Below are 24,373 nucleotides of genomic sequence, written 5' to 3'. Positions count from 1 at the left end.
CTGTTGCATGTATTTATTTGAAATATTTTTTAGTACAGTATTTATTTTTGTTGTCTAACCTGAGCAACAGACGTCTTTTTTTTTAAAAAAAATACATTTTTTTGTTGACTTACCTGGGTAACAGGCGTCTCTCTCGGCTCATAAAGTGACACATTTGTTGAATCAGCTTATCTCAAGAGCAAAGTAGCCCCCATCTGCTGTCCCAATACAGAAAATGGCCAGCGAACGTGTTTTCTTTTGTGGGTCTGGCACGAGGAGCGAAACCGCCAATCTCCAGCTGATAACACGCGGCCTCGCTGCTCACACGCGCGAGAGTCAAAGAGGAGAGTTTATACTGGTGATTGAAGGTAAAAAAGACTTCGATGGCTACTTGGCACTTGGTTGGATAAATCACTTACAAATAAATGTTATTTATTGTTGCCAAAATCCTTACAAAGTAACCCAACGTTTTTGGCTAGGCCCTTTATCAGTTGATAATTGCACGTGGAGAGTTTGCAATTATATGTACCCTCTCTTTGCAAATTTGCACTGTAAGTATGGATAACGAAAGCGAGGCTTGTAGATTTCAAAGACTTCTGGGCCAATCAGCTTGCACGTTCAGCGTCTGGCTGCAAAGCAACGGCTTGGGTTTTGTGAAGAGTTTTGAGCCGTTGTTTTGATCTTTAATGTACATTTTCTGTATAATTTTTAGCCTTATGGATTGCCACAGAGAATGATCGACCCGAATTTGTAAAGGAAAGGTTTGTAATACTTTGATATTTCCATTTTGTTTTCTAACCTCGGAGGCAAAGTTCCTGTTTCGGCGCCAAATTCGAGTGTCACGACACTTCGGTGTTGTGTTCACAGATCGATGTAGTTTACACTGTTCATTTCAACTCAAAGATTCATTAGTCTTTCTTCACTGCCAAAGCGTAAGAAGCTTATTCCTAGAAGAAGAGGAAATCTTTTATTAGAAAAAAGTGTTGTGATGATAATTTCGATGTAATTGTGAGAGAATAACTCTTTTGTAATTTGTACACTCTTGGGGTCTTGCATATTTTCTTGCATGCTTTTTGTGTGAGGAGATTCCACAAACTTGCATCGATTGCAGTCGGACTGTACGTGTTTAATTCGAGATTTCTTTGTAGTTTGCTGTTCAGTTTTTTAAACACAGTATAGCCTGCTAACTTGTTTCAACATGGTTATCGAGTTCCATTATTTTAGACTTTAATGCCAATAGCTCCTTCTGGATAATACTTCGTTTACTCTTTTAAAGGAGTAATCGTTTAATGACATAAGCTTAAGCTACTCAAATACTGCTTCAGTGTTTTTTGTTGTTTTTTTTTTTGTTAGACGTTCTACATGTAAGCTGATTGTCCAGTTGATTAATTTCCCATCTCCTGGCATAGTATCAGCTCTATAATATTATTTGTAAGTCGTGTGTCAATTTGCCCACTCGAGATATTAGATTTCATTAGATCCCAGAAAGACAAGACAGATTTCTAAATGAACACTCTATCGAAGTAAAGAATGAGAAACCATAAGATGAAAAAGAGGGAGGATGCAAGAAGACAGAAAGTGAAGAAGGCATAAAAATTTGGATACACGAACTTAAAACAAAAATGGATCACATCCCTGAGAGATCTAAATCCTACATGTATCAATAATGTTTGTGGCTTACAAGCTGATGGCTCTCCATGCACTCAGTTCTCCTTGTTTGAGGACATCTGAGATACAACCCAAAAAAATTCCACACTTATGCCGTAGCCCTGCTGAGATCCATGTGGTGTCTTGCATTGGTTATTACTTGTGCGTTAAATTTCAAACTTGCAATAACCATTCAGCAGGATTACATAGACAGGTCTCAGAAAAAAAAAATTCTCTTCAAAACAAATTATGTCTGGTCATATCGCAAAGGGTAGAAAAGAATTATGCTTGTAAAGAGAGATCATTATCATCATCATTATCTTTATGCAGTTAGTAAAGCCAATGGGGCATCACACTATCTGTGAGAGACCAACGCTAAGATGACTATGGTAACAATGCTAAGTGGAATACAACTTAAGGATCGGAGTAATCTTTATATTCTACAGAGTTTTCAAAACACGCTGGCAACCGCCTGAGTTCTGCTGGCTACTTGATTCCATGTTGCTGGTTATTCTGGTCATAGCAATCAGCTCACAACAAACAAGTTCAGCTTTGTCACAGCCGCCTACTCTTCCATTTGCTGACGGCTACTGCAAAACACTTTGAAACCCCTGATTCTATGATAATGTATCCATTGCTATTTCTTAATTTCACCCTAGGACAGTTTTTGACCGGCCCACTGATGATGACAACAGATGGCCGCAAGTCTCCTGTTCATGTGCATGTGGACAGAGAAACACCAGTTCATGTGCATCTTAAAAAAAAAGAAAAAGGGAAAACCTGGAGTTCCCACAGCAGTTGAGGTATGTAACATCCTATGTGAAAATAATGACCATCACAAAATAATGACTGTCGCACCTGGCTTTCAGCAGCAGTTTGGCAGGTATTCCCCCGCCCCTCCCCACCCCCCCACCCCCCCCCCCCTCATGAGCTTGATAATTAATATTACCAATAATATTTTTAGATGTAAATGATGATAAAGTTTACTTTTGTGTCGACAATTTGTTCTTTCAGCAACGACTGAAGAGCAAGAGACTAAGCGGTTTAGCAAAATCTACTGTAAGTTATACATGTACTACTTTTTTAACACATGTTATTTTTCAACATTTTGTAGGAGTAAACTGTGATTGTAAATTGAACTTTACACATCACAGAACACTCAAGTACAGGTCGGAACCTTCCAAGCTTGTGTCAATTAGAAATTTGTGCCTTGATTGTTTTCCATTTACAGTACTGCATGTGCATGTACACAATGTAACATGTATGTTAGTCATAAGTTGTGAAATTAATGTACAAGATAAGTAAACTAATCTAGTAGCATTTGAAACATGCTAGGGGCAGAGAAAAGCCATCAAGTCTTCTTCTCCACCTTTTATCCCCCCTCCTGGAAAGACATCAAAGAGGCCATTTGCTTGGGAGGTTGGACAAAAATGTTTTCTATTTTTTTTTTATAATTTACTTTTAGTAACCATGTTATTACAAATCTTTTTTAAAGTGATTCAGATATCTGACATTTTGTTCATTGAAGCAGTATTTTTCTGAAAACTTCAACTGAATACATACATGGCTGCCAGCGTTTGAACGTACATCTCTCTGCCAGCTCAATTCATCCTTGCAAGAGACATTCAAGATTTAAGCCAAAAATTCCAAATGGACTGACCTAGCTCCACAGAGATTTGAGTAGTGATTCTGACTGGTTGTTTCGAACGTTAGTAGCAAACAATCAAGCGACATGTAGGGCTTAAGGTCATCAAGTAACATACAATGTTTCGGATAGAAAACCATAAGGGATAAATCAGAAGTACACAGAGAAAGGCCTGGCTACAGGTCTTGAATTGAACGTTACATGTAGGTAGTGATTTTCAAATTGCTGCTCAGTGTTTCAAAGAATAGAGCATTAAAATGTGATCATAAATCTATTTTTGTGTACATGCAAACTCTGAAATTCGTGTAGACTTTTTTCTTTTTAGAAAGTGTTTTTTACTTGCTTTGGTTTCTGTTTATGCAGGGAGCTTCACATCGTTTGGAAGTCAGCCCTCCTAGAGGTGGAACTCTAAGAATGGAAGATCTTTCAACTTCAGAGGTCAGTTAACTGTTAAACTTATTGTTAGATTTTTTGATGCAAAAAAATCCAAAAATAATTTGGTCCACCCACCTGGTCAATATAATGTGTACATTCAAATGAACTGTGACATAGTAATTGCAGTCTCTTTGTAATCTCTTTTTAAAAATCAAACCCATCAACAATAGATGAGTGTTGGGGGGGGGGGTGCCTGAGAGGTTGGTGGAGCCAAGCACTGCATCCGAGTGCATCTGGTAACCATGACAACCCTGTGAGTGGCATCCACCCAGGCACCGTTACACTGCTGTCAACTCACGCCTTGTGGACACCTCATTATTACAGACAGGAGTTGAGGTCCTGGCAAATAAGAATTACTGAAAATAACTCTACTACGGACTTCCTGTATTACGGAAACCAATTAGTGGTCCCAAAGGTGTCCGTTATAAAGGGAGTTGACTGTACTTAGAAGGGAAACTGCTGGCTAACTGTCTCGAGTTTAACTTAGCCTTAATTTCATTTTTAAACCACATTTAAATTTCGGAAATAGGAAGAGGAAGTACATGGAAAGATAAGAACATATGAGAAAAAGATTGGCAGTTTGATGTCAGAAGTTGGATCTCTGAAAACAGAGGTATGTTGCATTAGAATCACCAGTGGGTATACAACCCTCCAAGTTAAGACCATTTTAGTCGCCATGGCGACCAAAATTTTGGAGCTGGCGACTAAATTTGAACCAAGGTCGCCAGCCTGGCGACTAAAATTGGGAGGAAAGATTGAAAGCATCAGCTTAATTTGGTGACTAAAATATTTCACTGGCGACCAAACTTGAGTAGTTGGTGGCCAAATGGCCACTAAGGAAAAAAATAAACTTGGAGGGTTGGGTATAAAATTTGGGCCTGTTAAAACAATGTACTTTGAATTCATAACTATTAAATTTCTTTATTCTCCAGATGGAGGTTCGTAGGGCAAGACAAGCTGTAGAAAAGAAAGATGAACAACTGGATGCCTCTAGAAGAATTCTTGAAGTTCAGGAAGATGAACTTCTCGTATGTGATCATTTAATTTTTTTGTCCCAATAATTTGCTTGCAAGCAGTAATTGAATGCACTCAGTCTGATAAAGTTAATTGTATTATAATTGTTATTTTTTAGGGTTACAAGCAAGAGTTAAAAGCCACTGTAAAGGAAAATGAGGCCTTGCGCCATTCGGTAGAGAAATGGAGAGAGGATGCCAATGTGACAAGGTACAAAAAATGTTCACAAGCATCCTAACTGAAATTGAAATTGAAACCCTTTCAATTTAGGTATCAGCAGGCCACTAAATTGTTGATAGTGACCAACTGAAGTTTTTGCAGATCATTAATAAAGTGATTGTTAGTAATAAATTGAGTTGGCTGAACAACTTAGCAACCCTTTACTTAGTTATTTTAGATCTAAAATGTAGTCTACATAATTATCTTGTTGCATGCAGAGTAAACCCAGTGCCCTTGCAGCCAGCAAAAAATTACCAGCTACTCATTCTGGATGTACTGACTATGTTGTGAACAAAACTGCGTTCTTTTAGGTGTTTATTCGCTATATAAAAATACAATGTAGTTACTAATGCAGAGGCCTAAACATGACTAAAAAACTGTAATTCAGCGAATGGTAAAGCTTTGTCCAGAATCCACCATGCTCAAAGCCCCAAAATGCAAGTCTCATAACCCAGGATTTCCCATAAAACCAATTAATAGAGACTTGCCCAAAAGTAGACTGGAAAACTTTAAACTGAGAGTGCACACGTAGCATTGTTTCCTGATCTGGTAACCAGTGTCTCTAATTGTCAGTGTAACTGTTGTGGTTCAATTGTACCCTTGGTAAAATCTGGTCTTTACCTTTGTTTTAATTCATTATCATACATTATTATTATTATAAACTGCAGTGGTATAGCGAGTGTTAGCAAATCGAGAAAAATGGTATCACACATGTGTGGATAAAAATGGTATCCACACGTGTGATATCATTTTTGACCAATCAGCTCGCAGAGTTTGCCATGTTTCAATGCTCAATGAGCCAAAGTTTATCGATATTAAGTCAAAACATCTTCGGATCTTCCTCGGCAATCTTCGGTAATCTTCGGAATCATTTGTACGACCTTCGGACAACATTTTAAAAATCTTTGGAAATCTTCGGAAAATCGTCAAAAACATCGTAATTAGTAGGTTTATATTAATAATAAACAGAATAATACATGGTTGCTTGGATATATGAAATTTATCTTCTCGTGTTCAAAACCGATATCTCACTCGTGAGCTATCGATTTGAACACTCAAAGATAAATTTCATATCTTCGCGCAGCCATGTATTATCCTCTATTTACCATACACCAGAACAAAGGAAAATACCAAATTGTACCAAGGGTAAAATTGAACCACAACATAACCAGTCGGAGGCACATCCCAGATCTGGATAGTGCCACGTCTGCTTCATCTGAATCTTGAATACATGGATGAAAACATCTGTTTCCTCAACTAAACTGACTTTAATAAAATGTGTGACAATCAGTCAGAGGACCTTAACCTTTGTTTGGTATTATTAATATAAAAATATATCTTGCAGGACAGAGGTGGGAAAGTTAGCAGGAGAGAGAGCAGCATTGTTAAAGAAACTCGTAGAAGTGGAAATGGATGGCAAGGCTGCTGGCGAACAAATGATAAAACTTCGAGACACTGTTAGAAGGCTAAAAGAGGTACGTACGTCTTGTTATATGAATTATGATGTATGTAGTTTCAGGGTTCGACATCTGCGCTATACCGGTATCCTGAAGGTCGACTGTCGCATAATTTCACGTACGTTAATGAGCGTGAATTCAACTGTCTTTTTCCCGTTGACATAGTTTAGCAATTAAATATGCTCTTACACTAAACATTTCTGATACTTTCTCAGGACAAACGAATGTCTGCGGCTGACACGACATTGCTGACCAAACAGAGAGAAATGTTACTTCAAAAATTGGATGAGTTTGAAAGAACTAACAAAGCATTACGAAGACTGCTCAGAGAACAACAAGCAACGGAGGTACCCTACTTGTAGCTTTTAACTTTTGTAACCTGGCATAGATTAAGGCCATGTTACACCAGGCAATTTTTCTTGCAATTTGCAACGCAACGATGACGACCGAAAAACACTGCAAGTTGCAGAAGAGTGTCACACGTTCGCAAATTTTTTAGCAACTTGCACCGCGGCCGCTGGAAATTAACTTCGTGAAATCTCCCTCTAGCGGAGGACGCGCTTTGACCACAGGTAGCCGAAGCTGCGAATGTGTTGACCTTTGTATTGTTACGTAATTCGAGCGATTTGCATATTTATAAGGATTTGTACGGGGAAATAAATAAAGCCGAAAATTACGAAAAATAACATTTGAATTTTAATAAAAACCACTCTTTGTGTAAACTGTGTGGTTTTTAAGCGGATTTGGAGCGATTTCTTAGAGTTACGGTTCCAACGGCTTCTTCTAGAAACGAACAACAAAGAACAACGCAGGAGTTCTGATGAGTGGTTTTTATTAAAATTCAAATGTTATTTTCCGTAATTTTCGGCTTTTTTTTTCCCCGTACAAATCCTTATAAATATGCAAATCGCTCGAATTACGTAACAATACAAAGGTCAACACATTCGCAGCTTGGGCTACCTGTGCTTTGACGTGTCACACGCAACAACTTGTATCACAACGTTGCGAAAAAGGTATTGGACAGTTCTTGCATTGCAATATTTTGTTGCATTGGAGCTTGCAAAATGGGGTGTTACACATGATTAAATTGGCAACTGGCAATGCAACGTTTGTTGCATTGCAAGTTGTAAGGAGAATTGCTTCGTGTAACGTGGCCTTCAGAGAGCTATCCGCAAAAATCGGCAAAGGACAACAGTGTGGTCTTTTCGTTGTAATAGGTAATTGCAGTAACCTAGTTTTGTTTTTCTCAGGAAGAACACGATCACCTAAGAAAACAACAAGAAGTTCTTCTAAAGAGACTCACACAATCTGACACAACAAATGAGGTAAAACTAAATGCTTTTTAAAAGATGGGTTTCAAAGAAAAAGAGGTCTCTTAACTAAGAGGAGTGACATATCATTAATACTTTATTCGTGCATCTTGTTTTGTCCTCAACAAACGTTAACTCCAATAAAGTCCAGTCAATTTTAGAAGAATTTTAGAAGAATTTATAGTAATGCCAACTTTTGAACTGTCTGACGCTGTTAGACAGCTTGTAGCCCTTTGTTATCAGTGACGTTCAGCATTGTCAGTAATCAAGCTCTTCGTCTCCTTTTAGCGTTTACAGATCGAGGTGTCGGAAAGAGACAGACAGATAGAAACTTTACTGGCCCAAGTAGAAGCCGATAAGGTTCGTGTTTTCAATGTATACTAAACTAAAGTTGTATAATGAATTATTTTGTATTTAGCTTTTACAAACTAATTGGGTACACTAATAAAATTAAAAACAAAAGAGGTCATATAAATTTAATACCTTAAGTACTATTATGATGTCAAAAACTCTGATCTATAACTAATAAGGAACTTAAAGTACTAGTTTAGCGGAAGTTTCAAAATATGCAGAATAGTTGACAATTATTCTTAGAGGATCAAGATTGGTGGTATTCACTGAAGTGGATTACAAGCTCGCAACTTGAATTTTGTTTCGTCGAAACTAAAATCATCAAACTGATCAAAGTTACATTTTTATACCTGTCAACGTTTCCAGAATAAAAGGCGTGGGATTTTTATGCCGAAAGTGCCAGGATTTTCGAAGAAGACCGAACCATATCCGAAAGAATACCTGGCACAGCCAGTACACTGAATGGATTAAGCTAATCCAGGATAAACGTTGATTATGATGCGGCTTTTTAACTTTACAATGAGATTTTCTGTTTATATTTTCTGCCCTCCAGTTTTGCCGTCAACTAATCTCAAACTCCACAAAACATAAGTATTAAAAACACTTTTATATGAGAGAAACTGAACTCTCGATCGGCTTTCGAACAACCCGACCTAGTCTAAGTATCAGGCCATCCTGAGGGGAAGGGGGGCTGCGCTTCGACCCTTTCTCCCTTCCCCTTTAGAAAAGCTTGATATTTAGGCTAAACCCGGCCCTGAGAAATTACCTGCAGTTGACTTGCATGCGCTAGCAGTTATTCATATTAGTGTGACGGTTTCATTGTAAAGCCAAGGTGTCATCTTCTGTGATGTTTCGATGTCCTTTCGAAGTAACCGGCCGAAAGTAACAAAATCTTGAAAGGCCTTTTGTTATTTCAGGATCAGGCAGTCGCATTTGAAGAACTCAAGAAGACCATGGAAACAACGCGGGCTCACCTTCAGAACCAACTTCGCTCCAAGGAGATGGAGATCGGCAGGCTATCAGTACAGATAAGAGTAAGGAATAGTTAGACAAGTCTGTCAAACGAAGACCGTGAATTTGTCTTGTAGTTTGACCTAACTAACAGACAACTGAGTTTAAAACTGGAGTCAGTTGAAAACAACTAATAATAATAGGCTTTATTTATAGAGAGTAACACTTGACAGTAGTAAAAACACTGATAAACCCGTGGCCCTCTTTACACTAAAGAAACTCCTAAAGACAAAAATCAGTATAAAACTAGTGGTAACCACAGGTTAGAAAGTGCGGGCCTTGACGCACTTAGAAAAGGTACTGGTACGAGAGTGCGTAATTTTAGATGGCAGTGTCAATAAATAAATGATTCAATGGACAAAAGACAATTATCCCGAGTAACGCGTCACGCAAGGAATGCATGTTTTTATCGTTTTGGGAAGTGTAATCGAGTACGCGGTGTGAATTGAGATGTGATTTTTCTCAGTCGGTAAACTCGCTATGTTTTGCTCGCCTTTTATTAACGTGGCGCGATTAATGATAAATCACGCTTAATTGCCGCTAACTGTAACCGGCCGCGAACCAGTCAGAGCTGTTTTTTGTCGGATTGACAGTTTAGTGAATTGTAGTCGAGCACGCGGTGTGAATTGAGATGTGATTTTCCTCGGTCGATAAACTCGCTATGTTGTCAGTGTTATAACAAATTTCCCGAGAATAACCGTTGTTGGAATCATTCGCTTTGCCGTGGTTTATGCGTGATACAATCAGAGCAAATTTTCGCAAAAGCAACACCCGTTTGCAATCTTCCATGTGACAGAAGCCTAGATCTTATGTGACAATCGTTCTTGGAGAACAGATTTTCTCTTCCGGTGCTACGACAAACTGTCGTGATTGACACATTTTTCGCATTCCGATCGTTCTTAGTGGAAGAACAAAATTTTCAACTTCCGTTTTCGGTTCGCTTCCTATTAACGTGGCGCGCACGCGTAAAACGCAATCCGCTGGTCACTGTCAAGATTAGGGTTGCGGGCTTCTCTTGGGCCCGCAATAATTATAGATTGCAAACAGTATAGATTACAAACTGCAGTGCCAACCCACCACGGAGACATTAAAGTGCATTCGACCAATCAGAAATAGTAGTTTCGTTGACGTCAGTTGATCGCGTACCCAAAGATCGATTTCTTCTAAGAACGTTTAACAAAACGTTAATTGTTACCCCCACGGTTGAATATAAACATAAAATAACTATGATATTGCATATTTGCGCCCATTTGTCAAAGTTATCGACGATGATGGCAAGAACAACTTGATATTCATGAAGTACTATCTGTTGCATCTTTTGGGGCATCGCCAGGCATGCAGTCGTTCCAGATGTTTGTTCCCTGCTAAGTCTAATATTTTTTACCTGTCTGTAGAGCCTTGAGGATCAGTATGAACAAGGAAGACTCGAATTGGAACATATGCAAGGATTAATTGCAGCACAGAGGGTAACACTTACGTATTCCATTGCTTTTTGCAGAGTTATCGGTAACTCGAACTCTGAAGGGAAACGAAAAACAGTTCAAGTTAGCGGTGTTGCGAGTTATCGAGGTCGATTATATATTCAATTTACCAAGTTAATAATTGATAGTCCATCGATTTTTCAACATTTTAGTACACGGTACAGTAAAATCCAAGGGAAATGGAAGTTTGTTCAAATAAGCGGGGTTGTTCGAGTTATCCGAGTTCGAGTTACCGGGGTTCTACTGTATCACGTAACGAACCCTGATACACCCGCTTGTTAATCCCAGTCACGAACTTTACTGTAAATTTTCTGGGGTATGACGAACAGAAGAATTGTGTCCAGGAACAGTATAGCGCAGTTCAGCAACAAGATTTGGATTAACATGACAGTAACCTCTTCTTACTTTCGTACAGGACAAGAACAGCAGAGAAAAGGAAGCTCTCAAAAAAGCGGCAAGGTAAAACTCGTTATTTTGTGTGTAAAGTAGTTGTCCGGTATACAAAAACTAAACGGCAGACAAATCCAAAGAGTTTTAAAAGTCAAGTAATTTATGGCGATTGATGAACTCTGTGATTGGTTCTAACAAACGTGTTCTTTATGCATTAACCAATAAGAGAAAACAACGTTTTTTAGCCAATCAATATCAAGACCAAAAGCATTCGTGAGTTAGCGTTCATGACGTTTTCGAACGTTGTCTGATCATCGGGTTTTGGTTTTGATACAACTGTATTTGCAGCTTTGTTGTTAAACTCGCTTTATGGTTACTTTTTCCTTGACGCTATTAAGCATTTTCTGTTAACGTTATATATCAGATACTGTAGTTAGTTCTTCGATGTTCTGTTGCCTTCGCCATTATCCCGAGACAAAATGCTGGAGGTCACTAATCTCTAGTTTATTTTGTGTGTGTTTTTTATATTCATTCTTTCAGAATACAAAAGGATCGAGTCAGTGAAAGAGAAAAAGATTTAGAAGTCCTACAAGAGAAGCTTGCCGAACGGGTGAGTTACTCAGTAATTGCATACTCCAAGAAGGCAGTTAAACATTTTTGATATCTTTCCTTTTGTTTAGGACATGACACTGAATGAAACAAAGAGAGCAGAAGCAAGTTTAAAAGAAGAAAAAGGCGACGCTGAGCTTGAAATTAGAACATTAAAAAGGTAAATGTGCTGAATGACCAGAAAACTCTTAAGCCTCGGCCAAATGAGGATGAGAGTTGACTCTCATGATTGAGAGTTTTCGTCAACTCTCATGGACTATCATCAACTCGGGCCAAACGAGAACGAGAGTCCATCAAACTCTCATCCACTTATGAAAAATTTGAGCACGATCAAAGTCGATGAGAGTGTGTGAGAGTCTCAGGCCAAACGAAAGCAAGAGTTTGAACTCTCATCAACTCTCATCCTCGTTTGCCCGGGGCTTTAAGGTTGGAGCAAACTTAAACAAAAGTCGAGGAAAGTTGACGAGAGTTCAAACTACTCTTTCACTGGTTATGGTTTTAAGTTGTTTTCAAAGTTAGTCTTGCAGTGTTCTTTCTTTCAGTTCAAAACGAAAAAATATTTCTCTTTACTTGTTGCAATACTTCCTTGTTGATAGTTTTCTGTTTTAAGGTTTTTTCGTCACTTGTGCTTTTAGTCTTATATGCCACTTTGTTTGGGCTCGTCATGTATCGCTCCCTCGCCGTTGCGTGACGAACCCAAACAACGGCAGCGTCGGAGACTATTGTTCTTGAAAGTAAAATGTGGGTTTAACCGTGGTGTTTTTTATTCTGTTTAGTCGCGTAAGAGAGCTGCATGAGTTGGTGGAGACCACAGAGAAAGCAGCCCAGGTGAGCTTGGCAGTTTAATACTGAAGCATCATTCTCCCGATTTTCGGCAAGGGTGTTGCTAAACAACATGACATAATCTGATGGCGTCATGCCGACGTTACAACGCCCGAAGAACTCGTGCTGCTTCTGATTGGACAGTAAATATCGGGAACTATTCGGTTACTACGAGGATGTTCCGGAAGCGGCGCTTGTTTCTCCGACGGTATTGCTGGTGTAATGGCGCCAAATGGGTCAAGTTGTACGATTATTTAACAAATAAAGAAGCCTAAGCCATGTTTTATACTTACTGTCATAAAACATGACGGGCATTTGAGAACACGAGGGAAATGTAAAAAACATGAGCCGCAGGCGAATGTTTTCTACATTTCTCGAGTGTTCTCAAATGCCCGGAGTGTTTTATTTTCCTACTAGAAGATGGTTTTCCATGTTCTATAAGAAATTAGAAAATAGCACAAAGTAAATACGTGCGCTGATTGGTTAAAAATTGTGTTTCTATAACTCGATGGAGACACAGACAGTTGTCGTAGACACGGCAATCAATATTCACGGCGCTAAAATAAGCAATGCAAAAATAACAACTAATAATTGTGCCAAATTTTAATGTCACAGCTGACAAAAACCAGGTTAAGACTAAACAAATATTTGCACATTTTAAAACAAGCGAGTAAGATGTTTACAGAGCCCGCTACACATTCAAAAATAGTCTGTGAAAGAAATTATCGAAGCGGCTGACCTTTCAAAGAAGTATATGAATTGGCGCAACTTCACTCCATTCTAGGCTTTGCAGCACTTCAGAAGTATTCACAGCTCCTCAACTGGACAAGATATTCGTCCAGAATGCCGAGTCAAACTTCTTTTAACAGAAAAATAATTTACTTTCACCTTCAAGGTTCGAGTCGCTCGATCGTCGGTCGTCAAACCATTCGGTTAGTTCGATGAAGCGAATTAAAACCACAATTCTTGACTCCTTCCAGTGCTGGACTTCAGTTAAACCATCGACTTAGTTATTTCTCATAATTACGTTAACTTTGGGGCCTGTTTTCTTTGTTTGTTTGGCCAAACAACGGTGAATTTTAGCCTTGAAGCAAATGTTGAACAGTTGATTTATTTCTGTTCATCGACTCCCGTACTATGATTGGTTGATTACTGTTCATGACGTAAAACCGCGAGGTGAAGAGAATCTACGTTTTGGTGTTAAATAAAGCGCTAAATATTACTTTGATGTGCGTTATTTTCTTTGTGCTGTTTTCTAAAAGAAATAGAAAACATGTTTTCCGTGTTTCTATCGAGTTATAGGAACACTCGTGAAAGTTTGGGAGAACTCGAAAAAGCTGTGGAAACACTCGTCTATCGACTCGTGTTCCCACAGCATTTCTCGTTCTCCCAAACTTCCACTCGTGTTTCTATAACTCGATAGAAACACGGAACATGTTTTCTATTTCTTAAATAATGCACGCTTGAGGTCTAGAAAAGCTGCTAGTGGATGCCCGAGCCGTTAGGCGAGGGCATTCAGCTGCTTTTCTAGACCTCAAAAGTGCATTATTTTCTTATAGGACATAGGAAAACCATCTTCTAGTGGGTTTAGAATATAGCATTAAAAAGAGCACAGAACTTACAAGACTCGCGGCCGCTCACGGCATTTACAAACGCACGCAACATCGGTATTCGTGAAAGTTTAGTTTATTCTTTTCTTTGGCGGCTTCTTTATAAATAAACCAAGATACCATTTCATTCATATTTCCTATTTATAGCCCTTTCTCCGACTACCAAAAGATTCTCACAAAGCCGACAAATGTAGTTGAAATATTTACGCATTCAAGTTTGGTAAAGCCTACTTCAATTTCATTCAAATGAAAAATTTTCATGCGTTCGTTTCGCAGCAAGTTTTTCAAATTCGCCTCTAATTTCGATTTAAAAGAACAAAAGTGGAGTGTTCTGTCTTCAGATTGTGGCTAAAAAAGGTTTCTTACCTCAAAGCGTTTCTAGAGTCCGGCTTGTTTTACTAAATAATTTCCAAACAATTTCGGGCAGTTCACGGCAAAATAGTGCAGATTTCAACGATTCTTTCTTCATCTGTCGCTTCCTGTCAGTTTGGCACTGTCTTACTTCCATTTAAGCAAGTTAAACGTTTCTGATAAAAACGTGCTGCTTTAAAGCATCATTTAAACAACAAAACAAGTGAATAGAGGCGAAGTCGACGAAGTCGTTCAGCGAAATTCGACAAACAATTCGCACATCCGGGGTACCGGGCTTCTATAGTTTTCAGCTATGTTCTATAAAAAATAACGCCCGCTAGAATTCCATCGCGTGTATACAGCGGCTATATTCTAAACTCTGATAAAACATAGGTCAGGGGCGTAGCTAGCCTATAGGCCCGTAGGCCCGGGCCTACAAATTTTTCAACTTACTCGTATTTTTTAAATGTACAGTAGAAAAAATTCAAGGTGATGCACTTTTAAAATGAAATAGAGAGCAATTTTTAACATATCTTAGCATGATATGTCTCGCAACTCCCCTTTCCTGATGAGATCAAGGCTCATCTAGAAAGTGCAAACTGTGAAACCTTCTGGGTTAGCCAGGTGGCAGGCAAACGCACAACTCCATGTGCTGTTGAAGAAAAGAGCGTTTATTTACGAACGAGCGAAAATAGGTGCAATTAATATTCCTTGTCATGTCATGTTAGAACTATAAGCTGTCAAAATACACGCAGAATCACCAAAAAGTCGGAAGGAGAAAGTATATGGTCTTTATCTCAAAAACCTCCCCAGTGGACCCTCCCCCCCCCCCCCCCCCCAAAAAAAAAAAAAAAAAAAAAAAAAACCTAGCGATCGACCAGGCCTACAACTCTTTAAAAGCTGGCTACGCCCCTGTAGGTTTTTAGCCAATCAGAGCGCGCGTAGACTCCTATCTATATTATAAGATCAGATACTACGATTTTCCCAAAATAATTATAATAATAATCTGCTGATTCATTCTGTGTCTTCTTCTCTGGAGTAAATCGTGTCAAACGTAACAAATTACAAGCTTAATGCTTTCATATTAAACCTTTTTATTTAGTTTGAAAAGGGTTAAAAGCAGTGTACAACGCGGCCTTTGATGTAAAAAGGGATTGCGAGGCTACTGTAAAACAGCGTTATTTCTTTATTCCAGGGTAACAGCGAGACTCTAACAGTCGACTCCCGATAACTCGAACCCTCGCTAACTCGAACCTCGCGCTAACTCGAACCAAAATCGATTTCCCCTGGATTTCCGTCATACATTTACTGTAATTTTACCCTCAGTAGCTCGAACCCTCGATAACTCGAATCTCCCGCTAACTCGAACCAACTTTCGTTTCCCTTCAGGTCATTTTCCATATAATTTTACCCTCGATAACTCGAACTATGTCTGTCAATACCTGACAAGTCAAAACAAACAGTGTATGGTAGTCCAAAATGTTGGATTAATTTTGAAATAATAACGTACCTGAGTCAGAGCCGTCCCCGAAACGTCCCTCAAAACACGAAATGTGCCACGCCATTGACGTACTACAGACGTTCAGTTTGTTTGTGGAGGTTAATACCGATTCTTTTGAATCCAAACTTAGAAAGCTTTAAAGGAGTATCATCAGGACAGATTAACTGACCATTTCTCGAAAAAGTAAATCGCATTAACTCTGCTGCAGCAGCCTATAGTGTTGTTCTCTTTGAAATCTGCAACGTTCGCAGCTGATTCGCTTTGTTATACATTACGTTACGTTCTGGTTTTTACAGTGATTTAGAAATATATTGTTCCTTTTTCTTTTGGCTTCTCTATACTCTAATAAAATTTGTTTAAAATGTACACTGGTCTACACTGTTTGAAAAGAAAATCAGTAAATACCGTTTTTTCCTTATCTCAGGTCATTTGTTTTCAACTCTCAATAACTCGAACTCCCGATAACTCGAACCATTTTCAATTTCCCTTGAAGGTTCGAGTTATCGGGAGTCAACTGTACGTCGGTCTGAACAAGGGCGAGTAAAACTAACAAAAAAAGGCAAGACGGCTTCTTAAACCCTTGTCATTTCTTGTTTTTAGAATGCAGGCTTGATAATCGCCATTCTACAAGGATTTTGCGCAAAGTAGTCAGCACTTTAATACGTTGCGTGACAATTCGGAACAAGGAAACACGATGTAATCACAATAGTAATTCCGAAAGCTAGAAGCCAATGATCCATGCACTCCTATACTTGCTCGGCAGCATTACAGTGTCAGTGCAAAGTTCGAAATCACAGCCCTTGACTCCAAAATTCCGTATAATGTCCATTTAAAAATCGTTAAATTACAAATTCGTGCGGAATCCGTGACATGTTGTACCAAAAAAACCTTTTAAAACCCAATCGAACACCAATCGTTCGATTGGGTTCGGTAATCGAACAAAATCGAACATCTATTTTGCTGTGAGTTCGATTTTCGAACCAATCGAACATAATCGAACACAATCGAACTCAATCGGGTTCGATTTTGTTCGGAATCTTTCTCTTGATAACTAAATCACGCAGGACTAATCAAAATCAACTTTTACTGAATGGAATAAATATAAAAACTTCCAAATATTGAACTGAATGTCAATGCTTAGTAAAATATATTTGGTAGAAGAGAACAGAACGACGGTAAAATAACTGAAATGCACTATTGTTTACATTTCTATATTAGAAGGAAGAATGTGGTTTCTGCCCTGCTTTTCACCGTTACACTCAAACAGAAGTTGCACCATTTCATTCACTGCAACACAGGCAATCAGTGTGTTTAATATGTGAAGAATCATTATTAGTAGCCAAAACGCTGCCGCCATCAGTCTGTCCAAGCCCTCAAGGGCGGCCAAAAGCGACGTTGACATGAGAAGAGCAATTTTTCAGCATGACAACAATTACATTGGAGGAAATGCTTACTATTAACATGGATGACAAAAATAACAAGTGAACAAGTAAAACAATTTTTTTTCTTAAGATCGAAATCATCATAATAAGCAAAAAACTTCCATGCAAAATTGACCAGTTTCGGACGAGTACGTTGTTCGACTGCCCCAGCCGTGGCTCTTGAAACAATCGATATGTACGCAGTATAAATCAATATATAGGCGGTATAAACAAACAGGAGTTCGGTAATCGAACGTTCGATTGAGTTCGATTGTTGGTTGTTCGGTGATCGAACGTTCGATTGAGTTCGATTGTTCACTGTTCGGTAATCGAACGTTCGATTGAGTTCGATTGACCAAATTTTATTGTGAGTTCGATTATGTTCGATTACCGAACCCAATCGAACGATTGGTGTTCGATTGAGTTCGATTACCGAACGTTCGATTGGATACCCCGCGCGGGTAATAACAATAATAATTCATTGATCACATAACAGCGAAAGACGAAGAACTTTCTACAGGTACCAGTATTCGCGATTTTATATATATATTTTTTTAATCAATATATCAATTTTCATTTGTTAAAAAACAGGATCTCGAATTGTTTTCTTTTTTTCGGTGAGTTTTACCTTTTTGAAGTGAGAGACTAAATACTTTACCTTTAAGCTCCTCGGGGAATAATATTCAAAGAAGTCGGTGTCATTAATATGTTAATTTTTAAGTGATCGGGTAAATATTCAATCCAATAACCTTGGACAGTCATTTGTTTTGACCGACACAAAGTGCCCATTTACACGCGCCGCGCCACGATCGATCCGCGATGCTGAAAATTATTTGGGGTTTCATAGTCCGCGCCTGGAGTATTGTTGCTTATTATTTATTTCCAAAGAAGATCAACGGTTTAAGGAAACCCAGTAAATCGACGGAGGAAATTGAAATTTCAGAACAGGCAGCTTTTCTCTGCCAGAAATACATCGAAGCGCGATTCACGCGCTCAAATTTATGCTACTTCAACCCGAAAAGCCGGAACAGAGATAGCGCTGGGTGCTCTGAAGATGTGGTACAGACGTTGTGCGAGATGGGAGCGATACTTGAGCGAAGCTATCCGAAGCTTTACAACAACGTTTTGGAACAATTGAATTGCAGGGTAAACCTTGCTATTATCGTCTGCAATATGTTCAATCGCGTCTCTGAACAGATCATTGACTCCGGCGTGAGCTGGGCACGGATCGTCGCCGTCTACGCTTTCGCCGGGGCACTGGCTTACGATTTTACGCAGACCGGAGACACGAGATTTATCCGCTGCATGTCAAGTTGGATGGGTCATTTCTCCGCGAAACGGCTGAGTCCATGGATCAGACAGAATGGAGGATGGGTGAGTGAGATTTGAACTGCTACACAAAGTATCGTTTTACCTTTTCTTGGGGTTACTTATCGCTTATGTTAAGATTTTAAGTGATATTGTTTATTTCACTTGTGGTAACATTTCATTTCGTTTACGTTTGCGTGTTGTCAGCCCATTCCTCTCTGCATGCATGCTACGCGTTTGTTTGCAGTATCGGTTACCGGCCCGGCTGGTCTGCCGGTTTGCATTTTATTATAAGGCATTTTATTTTCATACGCAAAAGTAGCTTTGAGGAGCTAAAAGTTTGCGTGTGCTCAAGGCTCTATTAAACGTGCGAGCTGCCTCGTGTCGTTGTGTACTGTCAATATCAATGTCTTCAAAATACTTTAATAACAACCGACAATTACATTACTTCATCTTATATTGTTTGCGTAAAGCCTTGCATGTGTACCGAGCAATAATTTGTCATGGTCTGGTAGCTGACAAAAGAGGCCGCGTTAGGGTAGCACTGCTGGGGCGAGCTGGGGACAGGGGTCGCTTGACTGCCGTTCTTTTTTCTGTCATGCAACTGGAAAACAAAACGAAAGAAGAAAAAAAAATACGATGTAACCCGCAAACGGTTTCAATCTATATTGAGCCGGGATCTTTATACTGCACACTCCAAAAATCCCGAAAAAATAATTACCCCAAGAATCAATTTTCCGATTTTTACATACTATCTCAGTCAATATTTTTACTGACTTAGGTCTACAAAGTCTACAAAAGACTCAGGACTCCTCGTTGGTTTATCTCTGTGGTTTTGCCTTAATTATCGATAATTATGAGAGTTTTCCCGAAGAAAATTCAATATTGATCTCGTTCTCGGAGCCCTTTGTTTTCTTTCTACACCGGCAAAGAAATAGCCCAGAAACAAAAAACAGGAGGGCATATGCCTTATTTTACTAGTACTCCATTACGGACAATCAGATTTACTGGCAGGTTTGAAATACTGACCTGCGATCAGGCGTTCTTTTTTGTAGCGGGTTCCTTTTTTCTTCCCGGCCGAGAAATAAAAGGACGCCTGATCGCAGGTTAAATTTGAGAGGTCACCATCATAGTGACGTTCATTCGATAAACGAATGTGATGTGAAAGTAAGTCGGTAGCATGCGTTCGTCGCACTTTTTGTTGGTTAATGCCTCCATTACACCAGCTGCAAACTGTTAAGTGTGCAACGTCGATAGGGGGCAGGAATCTAGGAGACGAACGAGCAGGGAGCAAGAGTTCTAACAGGGAAAGAAGTAGGGAAATCCCGAAGGTTATGCAATAGAAGATTCTTAAAAAGTGATGAACCTGGAGGTAAGGGAAGTGGGAAGTCCAGACCCTTCTGCCTCTCCCCCATTTCCACCCCACCCCCAATTTTAGCTACCAGTAGAAAGACCGTCGCCAGTTACACAGGCTAGGATGACAACCCTTGCCGATTGCCGACCGACCTAGTCAAGTTCCGGTCATTTTCTTCGGCTGTTTGAAAATAGAAGCGGGGAGAGGGGCCAAGAAACTTGCAGGACACAGCACAAAATTTTAACTAAGAGCGATCTAGTTACATACAGTCGAAGCTCTCGTATGCGGACACCCTCGGGACGCAAAAAAAGTGTCCGTAACTGGAGCTGGCCGCTTACGAGAATGGTTTCTCGTAAGCGGCCACTAGCGGTGTAGGGGATAGATGGCCGCTTTCGGGAGCTTGCCCAGCTTACAATAACCGGACGAACGTGGATGACGACAAAACAAACACTGAAATATGGTACGGTAATTACTGTAAAATCATTGTGACGAACGGCGATGTGAAGTTGATAGATAAAAACAAGATACAGAAGTTGTTAATAGGAATTTCTTTGGGGTGTCCGCTTACGGGAGCTTAAAAACAAAGAAAAAGTCTAAGTCGTAATCTCTGAAAGTGTCCGCAGCCGCTTACGGGAATGTCCGCTTACGAGAATGTAAAAATACAGAGTTTGTATGGGAGTTAAAACGGGGTTTCAAACAAGGCGGCCGTAAGTAGAGCTGTCCGCTTACGAGAGTGTCCGTTAAGAGAGCTTCGACTGTACTTTCTCTTAGCCTGCTGAAGTTACTTTCTCCAATTTGAATCAACAGAAAGGCCTGGTTACACACTTCAAAGAAGAGGAACATTCAGTAATGGGTTCATTAAGCAGATGGCTGACCAAGAGTCAACCGAGAAGAAAGCAGTCCGATTCGCAAACCACGCCCATCGACAGTTCTTGACGAGTGCTGCGTGCGGACAGAATCATGCATCACGTATTCACGAGCATGCAGGCTTGAGCCATCGAAACGTCGACCTGCAATTATTACTTGCGTTGCATTGCCGTAGAACAATATCAATTTTACGAAAAAGGGGCTCAAGGGTCACGGCCATGTTTTATAGCAGGAGCTACAACTAGATAACGAACTTCAATTTAGCTTCTTAAACACTCTTGCTCCTTGGTCATTTCAATTTGACAAGAAATAAAATAAAAAGTATAAAAGTGCTACACAGCAACCTATTATTATTATTACTATTCAGTGCAAACTGCAGTTCGATGCAGTTCTTCGTCTTTCAGAGCTCGGGAGGAAGTGGGGGTTTCTACCTTGACAGTCAACCTTTTGACTTTTCGACGCTACTGGGCATATATTTCTCCTGGTTGTGCTCATTTGGTCTTTTTTTGTATAAATTTAATACCACGCGGCGCTAAAGATAGCAACGGAATCTCGTAAACTGATTCCTCCTCGCCCTGGTAAAAAAATAAATAGAAAATAAAACTGAAGTACATAACCGTTGCGTATATGGATTAAAAAAAAGTTGAAAATACAAATATGCTAAGATCTGGGCTAAACTAAGGAAATTAAAAATGATCAATACGTTAATAAGGCGCAGCAATGAGTATATTTTAACTTGTCACTTCTTCGTGAGCCTTTCATACTGTAGAGAGCCGTCTCATGCATTACCACTGACTAAACGGTCAGTTCGCTGTCGCGTTAAATTTCTTTCTGGCTATAAATACGAGCACCTTGTAGGAAATAGGGATCTCATCATCGAGTTTCAAATCTTTCAGCTTTTTCTTCTCCAGCTCATCAATTCCTTCTTCGATTTCCTCATCACTTGGCTCCCTTAAAGTACTGTGGAAGCGTCCTCGTAGCATGTCAAACCACTGGGATTTCGTCACACTGTACTCGATCTTCTCTTCCGAAACTTCCACATCAAAATTGGCTAATCGTAACAACGAAGAGGTGTTTTCTTTTCGCTCAGCCAAGAAAGTGCTGATGCAATTGGCTATTTTTGTAAACCACGGGTAAAAATATTCGCCGACTTGAACCACCAAAAATACACCACCGGGCGATAGAAAGGCTTCTACACCGCTGTAGATTTTTAAAGGATCATGAAAATGGTGAACGGCATCTACACAAAACGCTCTGTTAAAGCGCTGGTCTTTGTCCAATCCATCGAGAAATTCATCCGCGGATTTTTGTACAGGAAACACACCTTTCTTTTTCTTGGCTATTTCTTGCATCTCTGCGGAAGGCTCCATGCACCAAACGAGATTTTTCAGTTGCAACTTCTCGAAGAGTCGCTCTGATAGAAAGCCTGTTCCACTACCAATGTCGACAACAATGTGGTCGGGCTGCACATCCTGATATTTCAACAAGGCGGAAAATTGAGCTTCCTTGGGCCCCTTGTAGAAGTAATCATAATTCTTTGCAACAACACGGTAATGATCTGCAAAAAAGATAATCAAACTCAGAGACGATTGATAGAGTAGTATTGTGTGTGTAGTGGCACAAAATAACTCATTGCACACTGCACCCTGATCAAGAGACCATTACGCAACAGAACATACCTACCTTTAACCTGCGATCTTGCGGCGGGAGGAAAAAAATGCTTGATCGCAGGTAAGCATCTCACATAACCCCTTGTCCGGAAGAAAATCTATTCTGATTCTCACAGAGGAATTGTTACCGTAAAATAACCGAAAATATCGTTATATCGGGGTAAACCTAACAAGAACTTTTTTACTGCATATTAAATGTGGATAAAGAGAATAATTTTGATAAAGAGGCTTAGAACACAGTATCATTTTCGTCCTTACAATCTTTATCCTTTTGCAATGTATTTCCACAAGACAAGTTAATAAATTTAATATAGAGAAAATTTCACAGTATTTCTGTCAATATTTCGCTTACCAGTTGTCTTGGAACTGGCACTGGCTTCTACGGAGGATAAATCGTTAGGTGTAGCCATCATCATTATTTTATAGATTGTTGGGACCTCCTAAGTAAAAATGCGACAAACATTAGGTGATCTCTCACAGGACAATCACGAGCAAGTCAATTTAATTTTTCTCCTGCCTGCAGTGACCAGTCTAAAGTGGTCTTTGTGACATTGTCGCTGTATCTAATCCCAGTGTGGAGAGCCTACTTGTTAGCTAGCGAAAACACAGACCTTCCAAAATGTTCGAAATCTGGAGATTTTTGTGATTTCAGCGAAGCGTGAAACCTCTATGTCAGGAGTCCGACTTTCCGAAAGCTGACGTAGTCGACGCGTAGTGTCGACGGGACCCGGACGGAACAGTCGATTTATCTTTATGACAGGTGTCTACCCTTGGGCCTGGGAGTTGCAGTCGATATTTCCTCGTATCAATTACATGTAAAACGTCGAAGCTACGTTTGCTCTGGGCAATTTAAGCATGACCAAGAAGTTAAATTTTGGAGCGCTACCGGTTTCTGATGCAATTTTACTGTTCAGCTCTTTGTAATCATAGGGCCGTAGCCAGACATTTGACTGACTCGTCCCCAGTCGTCTCTTATGCGAAAATTGCAACACGCGAAGTATGATGGGAAGGAGGAAAGGCGAGAGAAAGCAGTCGACTCAAGACGGACTCAAAGACGGCTGGGGACGAGTCAGGGTAGGGAGGACCCTGAAGCTCTGAAACGTAAGCAAAATCTCTACTGTACAAAACGACCTTCAAGAAAGACCTTTCGCTTTGAAGGTCGTTTTGTACGGTAGAGATTTTGAAATGCGGACAAACTTGACTCCTTTGTGCCCTGTGGCCACAGGAAATCAAAGATCGCCGCCGGTCGTGCTGTCAGCCTGTCATGTATGTTTAATTAAAGAATGACCAATCCCGTGATTTCAGCAATCTGAGCAGTTGAGGCATTACGAGAAGTGCTTATGTGAATGTTTACAAAGTTCATAAGGGTGAATTGGTGCTATTTTTTTATAGCAGAAGTGACAGTGAAAACCAGCTATAAAAAATTGCAACCTATTTTCTTTTCAGCAAATATCAGTAAAAACAAAAATCAACTGTGACGGTGTTTGCAAATCTAATCATAACAAGAAAACAGATTCAAGATTTAATTTCCAATCCATTTTCTACTGAGTTTTAGAAGATAGAGTCGGAAGCTCTCGGCTCGTAAGCGACCACCTCAGTCGAACAAGTTGTCGTAGATCGAGCCGGTCGCTTCGCTCTATAAATCATGCATGCATTGTGTTCACTTTCTACAGACAGCCAGAACACATCACAAGCAAGTTCTGGCTAATTTGCAACCAGGCCGGGTCTTTTTTCAGAAAACGAATCAAAGAAACATTGCAATCGGATGCCAGTGTAATGCTCGATTCTTTTAGCCTTCGTAGACTCTTCCTCTTATATGCTCAAACATTTGTCTTCATCAAATTCATCATTACACTTTTCCGGCATTTATTTATACCAGAGTTTATGCCTATTTTTACATACCCAGACACCAGATATCCTT

The 24,373-nt window shown here is 39.7% G+C and overlaps 3 protein-coding genes across 3 annotated transcripts; 2 read left to right on the top strand and 1 right to left on the bottom strand.

Moving 5' to 3' along the window:
* The first annotated feature begins 2,308 nt into the window (after positions 1–2,308).
* Positions 2,309–15,562, top strand: LOC144643177 (outer dense fiber protein 2-like). The gene is given in 19 exon segments (XM_078502387.1): positions 2,309–2,380; positions 2,382–2,429; positions 2,641–2,685; positions 2,962–3,045; positions 3,635–3,709; positions 4,236–4,319; positions 4,639–4,734; positions 4,839–4,930; positions 6,285–6,414; positions 6,612–6,743; positions 7,647–7,721; positions 7,995–8,066; positions 8,975–9,091; positions 10,463–10,534; positions 10,965–11,008; positions 11,480–11,549; positions 11,620–11,708; positions 12,325–12,376; positions 15,527–15,562. Coding segments are annotated over 19 exon segments (1,485 nt in total).
* A 2,468-nt stretch (positions 15,563–18,030) lies between these two features.
* Positions 18,031–21,125, top strand: LOC144667140 (bcl-2-related ovarian killer protein homolog B-like). Its single transcript, XM_078528533.1, has 2 exons — positions 18,031–18,627; positions 20,723–21,125. The coding sequence occupies exons 1-2, from the start codon at positions 18,073–18,075 to the stop codon at positions 20,849–20,851; spliced, it is 684 nt and encodes a 227-aa protein (XP_078384659.1). The 5' UTR covers positions 18,031–18,072; the 3' UTR covers positions 20,852–21,125.
* A 332-nt stretch (positions 21,126–21,457) lies between these two features.
* Positions 21,458–22,862, bottom strand: LOC144643092 (uncharacterized). Its single transcript, XM_078502268.1, has 2 exons — positions 22,805–22,862; positions 21,458–22,340 (listed from the first exon to the last, which is right to left on the bottom strand). Exons 1-2 carry the CDS (start codon positions 22,860–22,862, stop codon positions 21,586–21,588), a joined length of 813 nt encoding a protein of 270 aa, XP_078358394.1. The 3' UTR covers positions 21,458–21,585.
* Positions 22,863–24,373: the final 1,511 nt, after the last annotated feature.

This window comes from Oculina patagonica, chromosome 1, assembly GCF_052425735.1.
Source record: "Oculina patagonica isolate OP01 chromosome 1, crgOcupat, whole genome shotgun sequence".
Classification (NCBI taxonomy): Eukaryota; Metazoa; Cnidaria; class Anthozoa; order Scleractinia; family Oculinidae; genus Oculina; species Oculina patagonica.
This window is presented reverse-complemented; position numbering and strand designations above follow the sequence as displayed.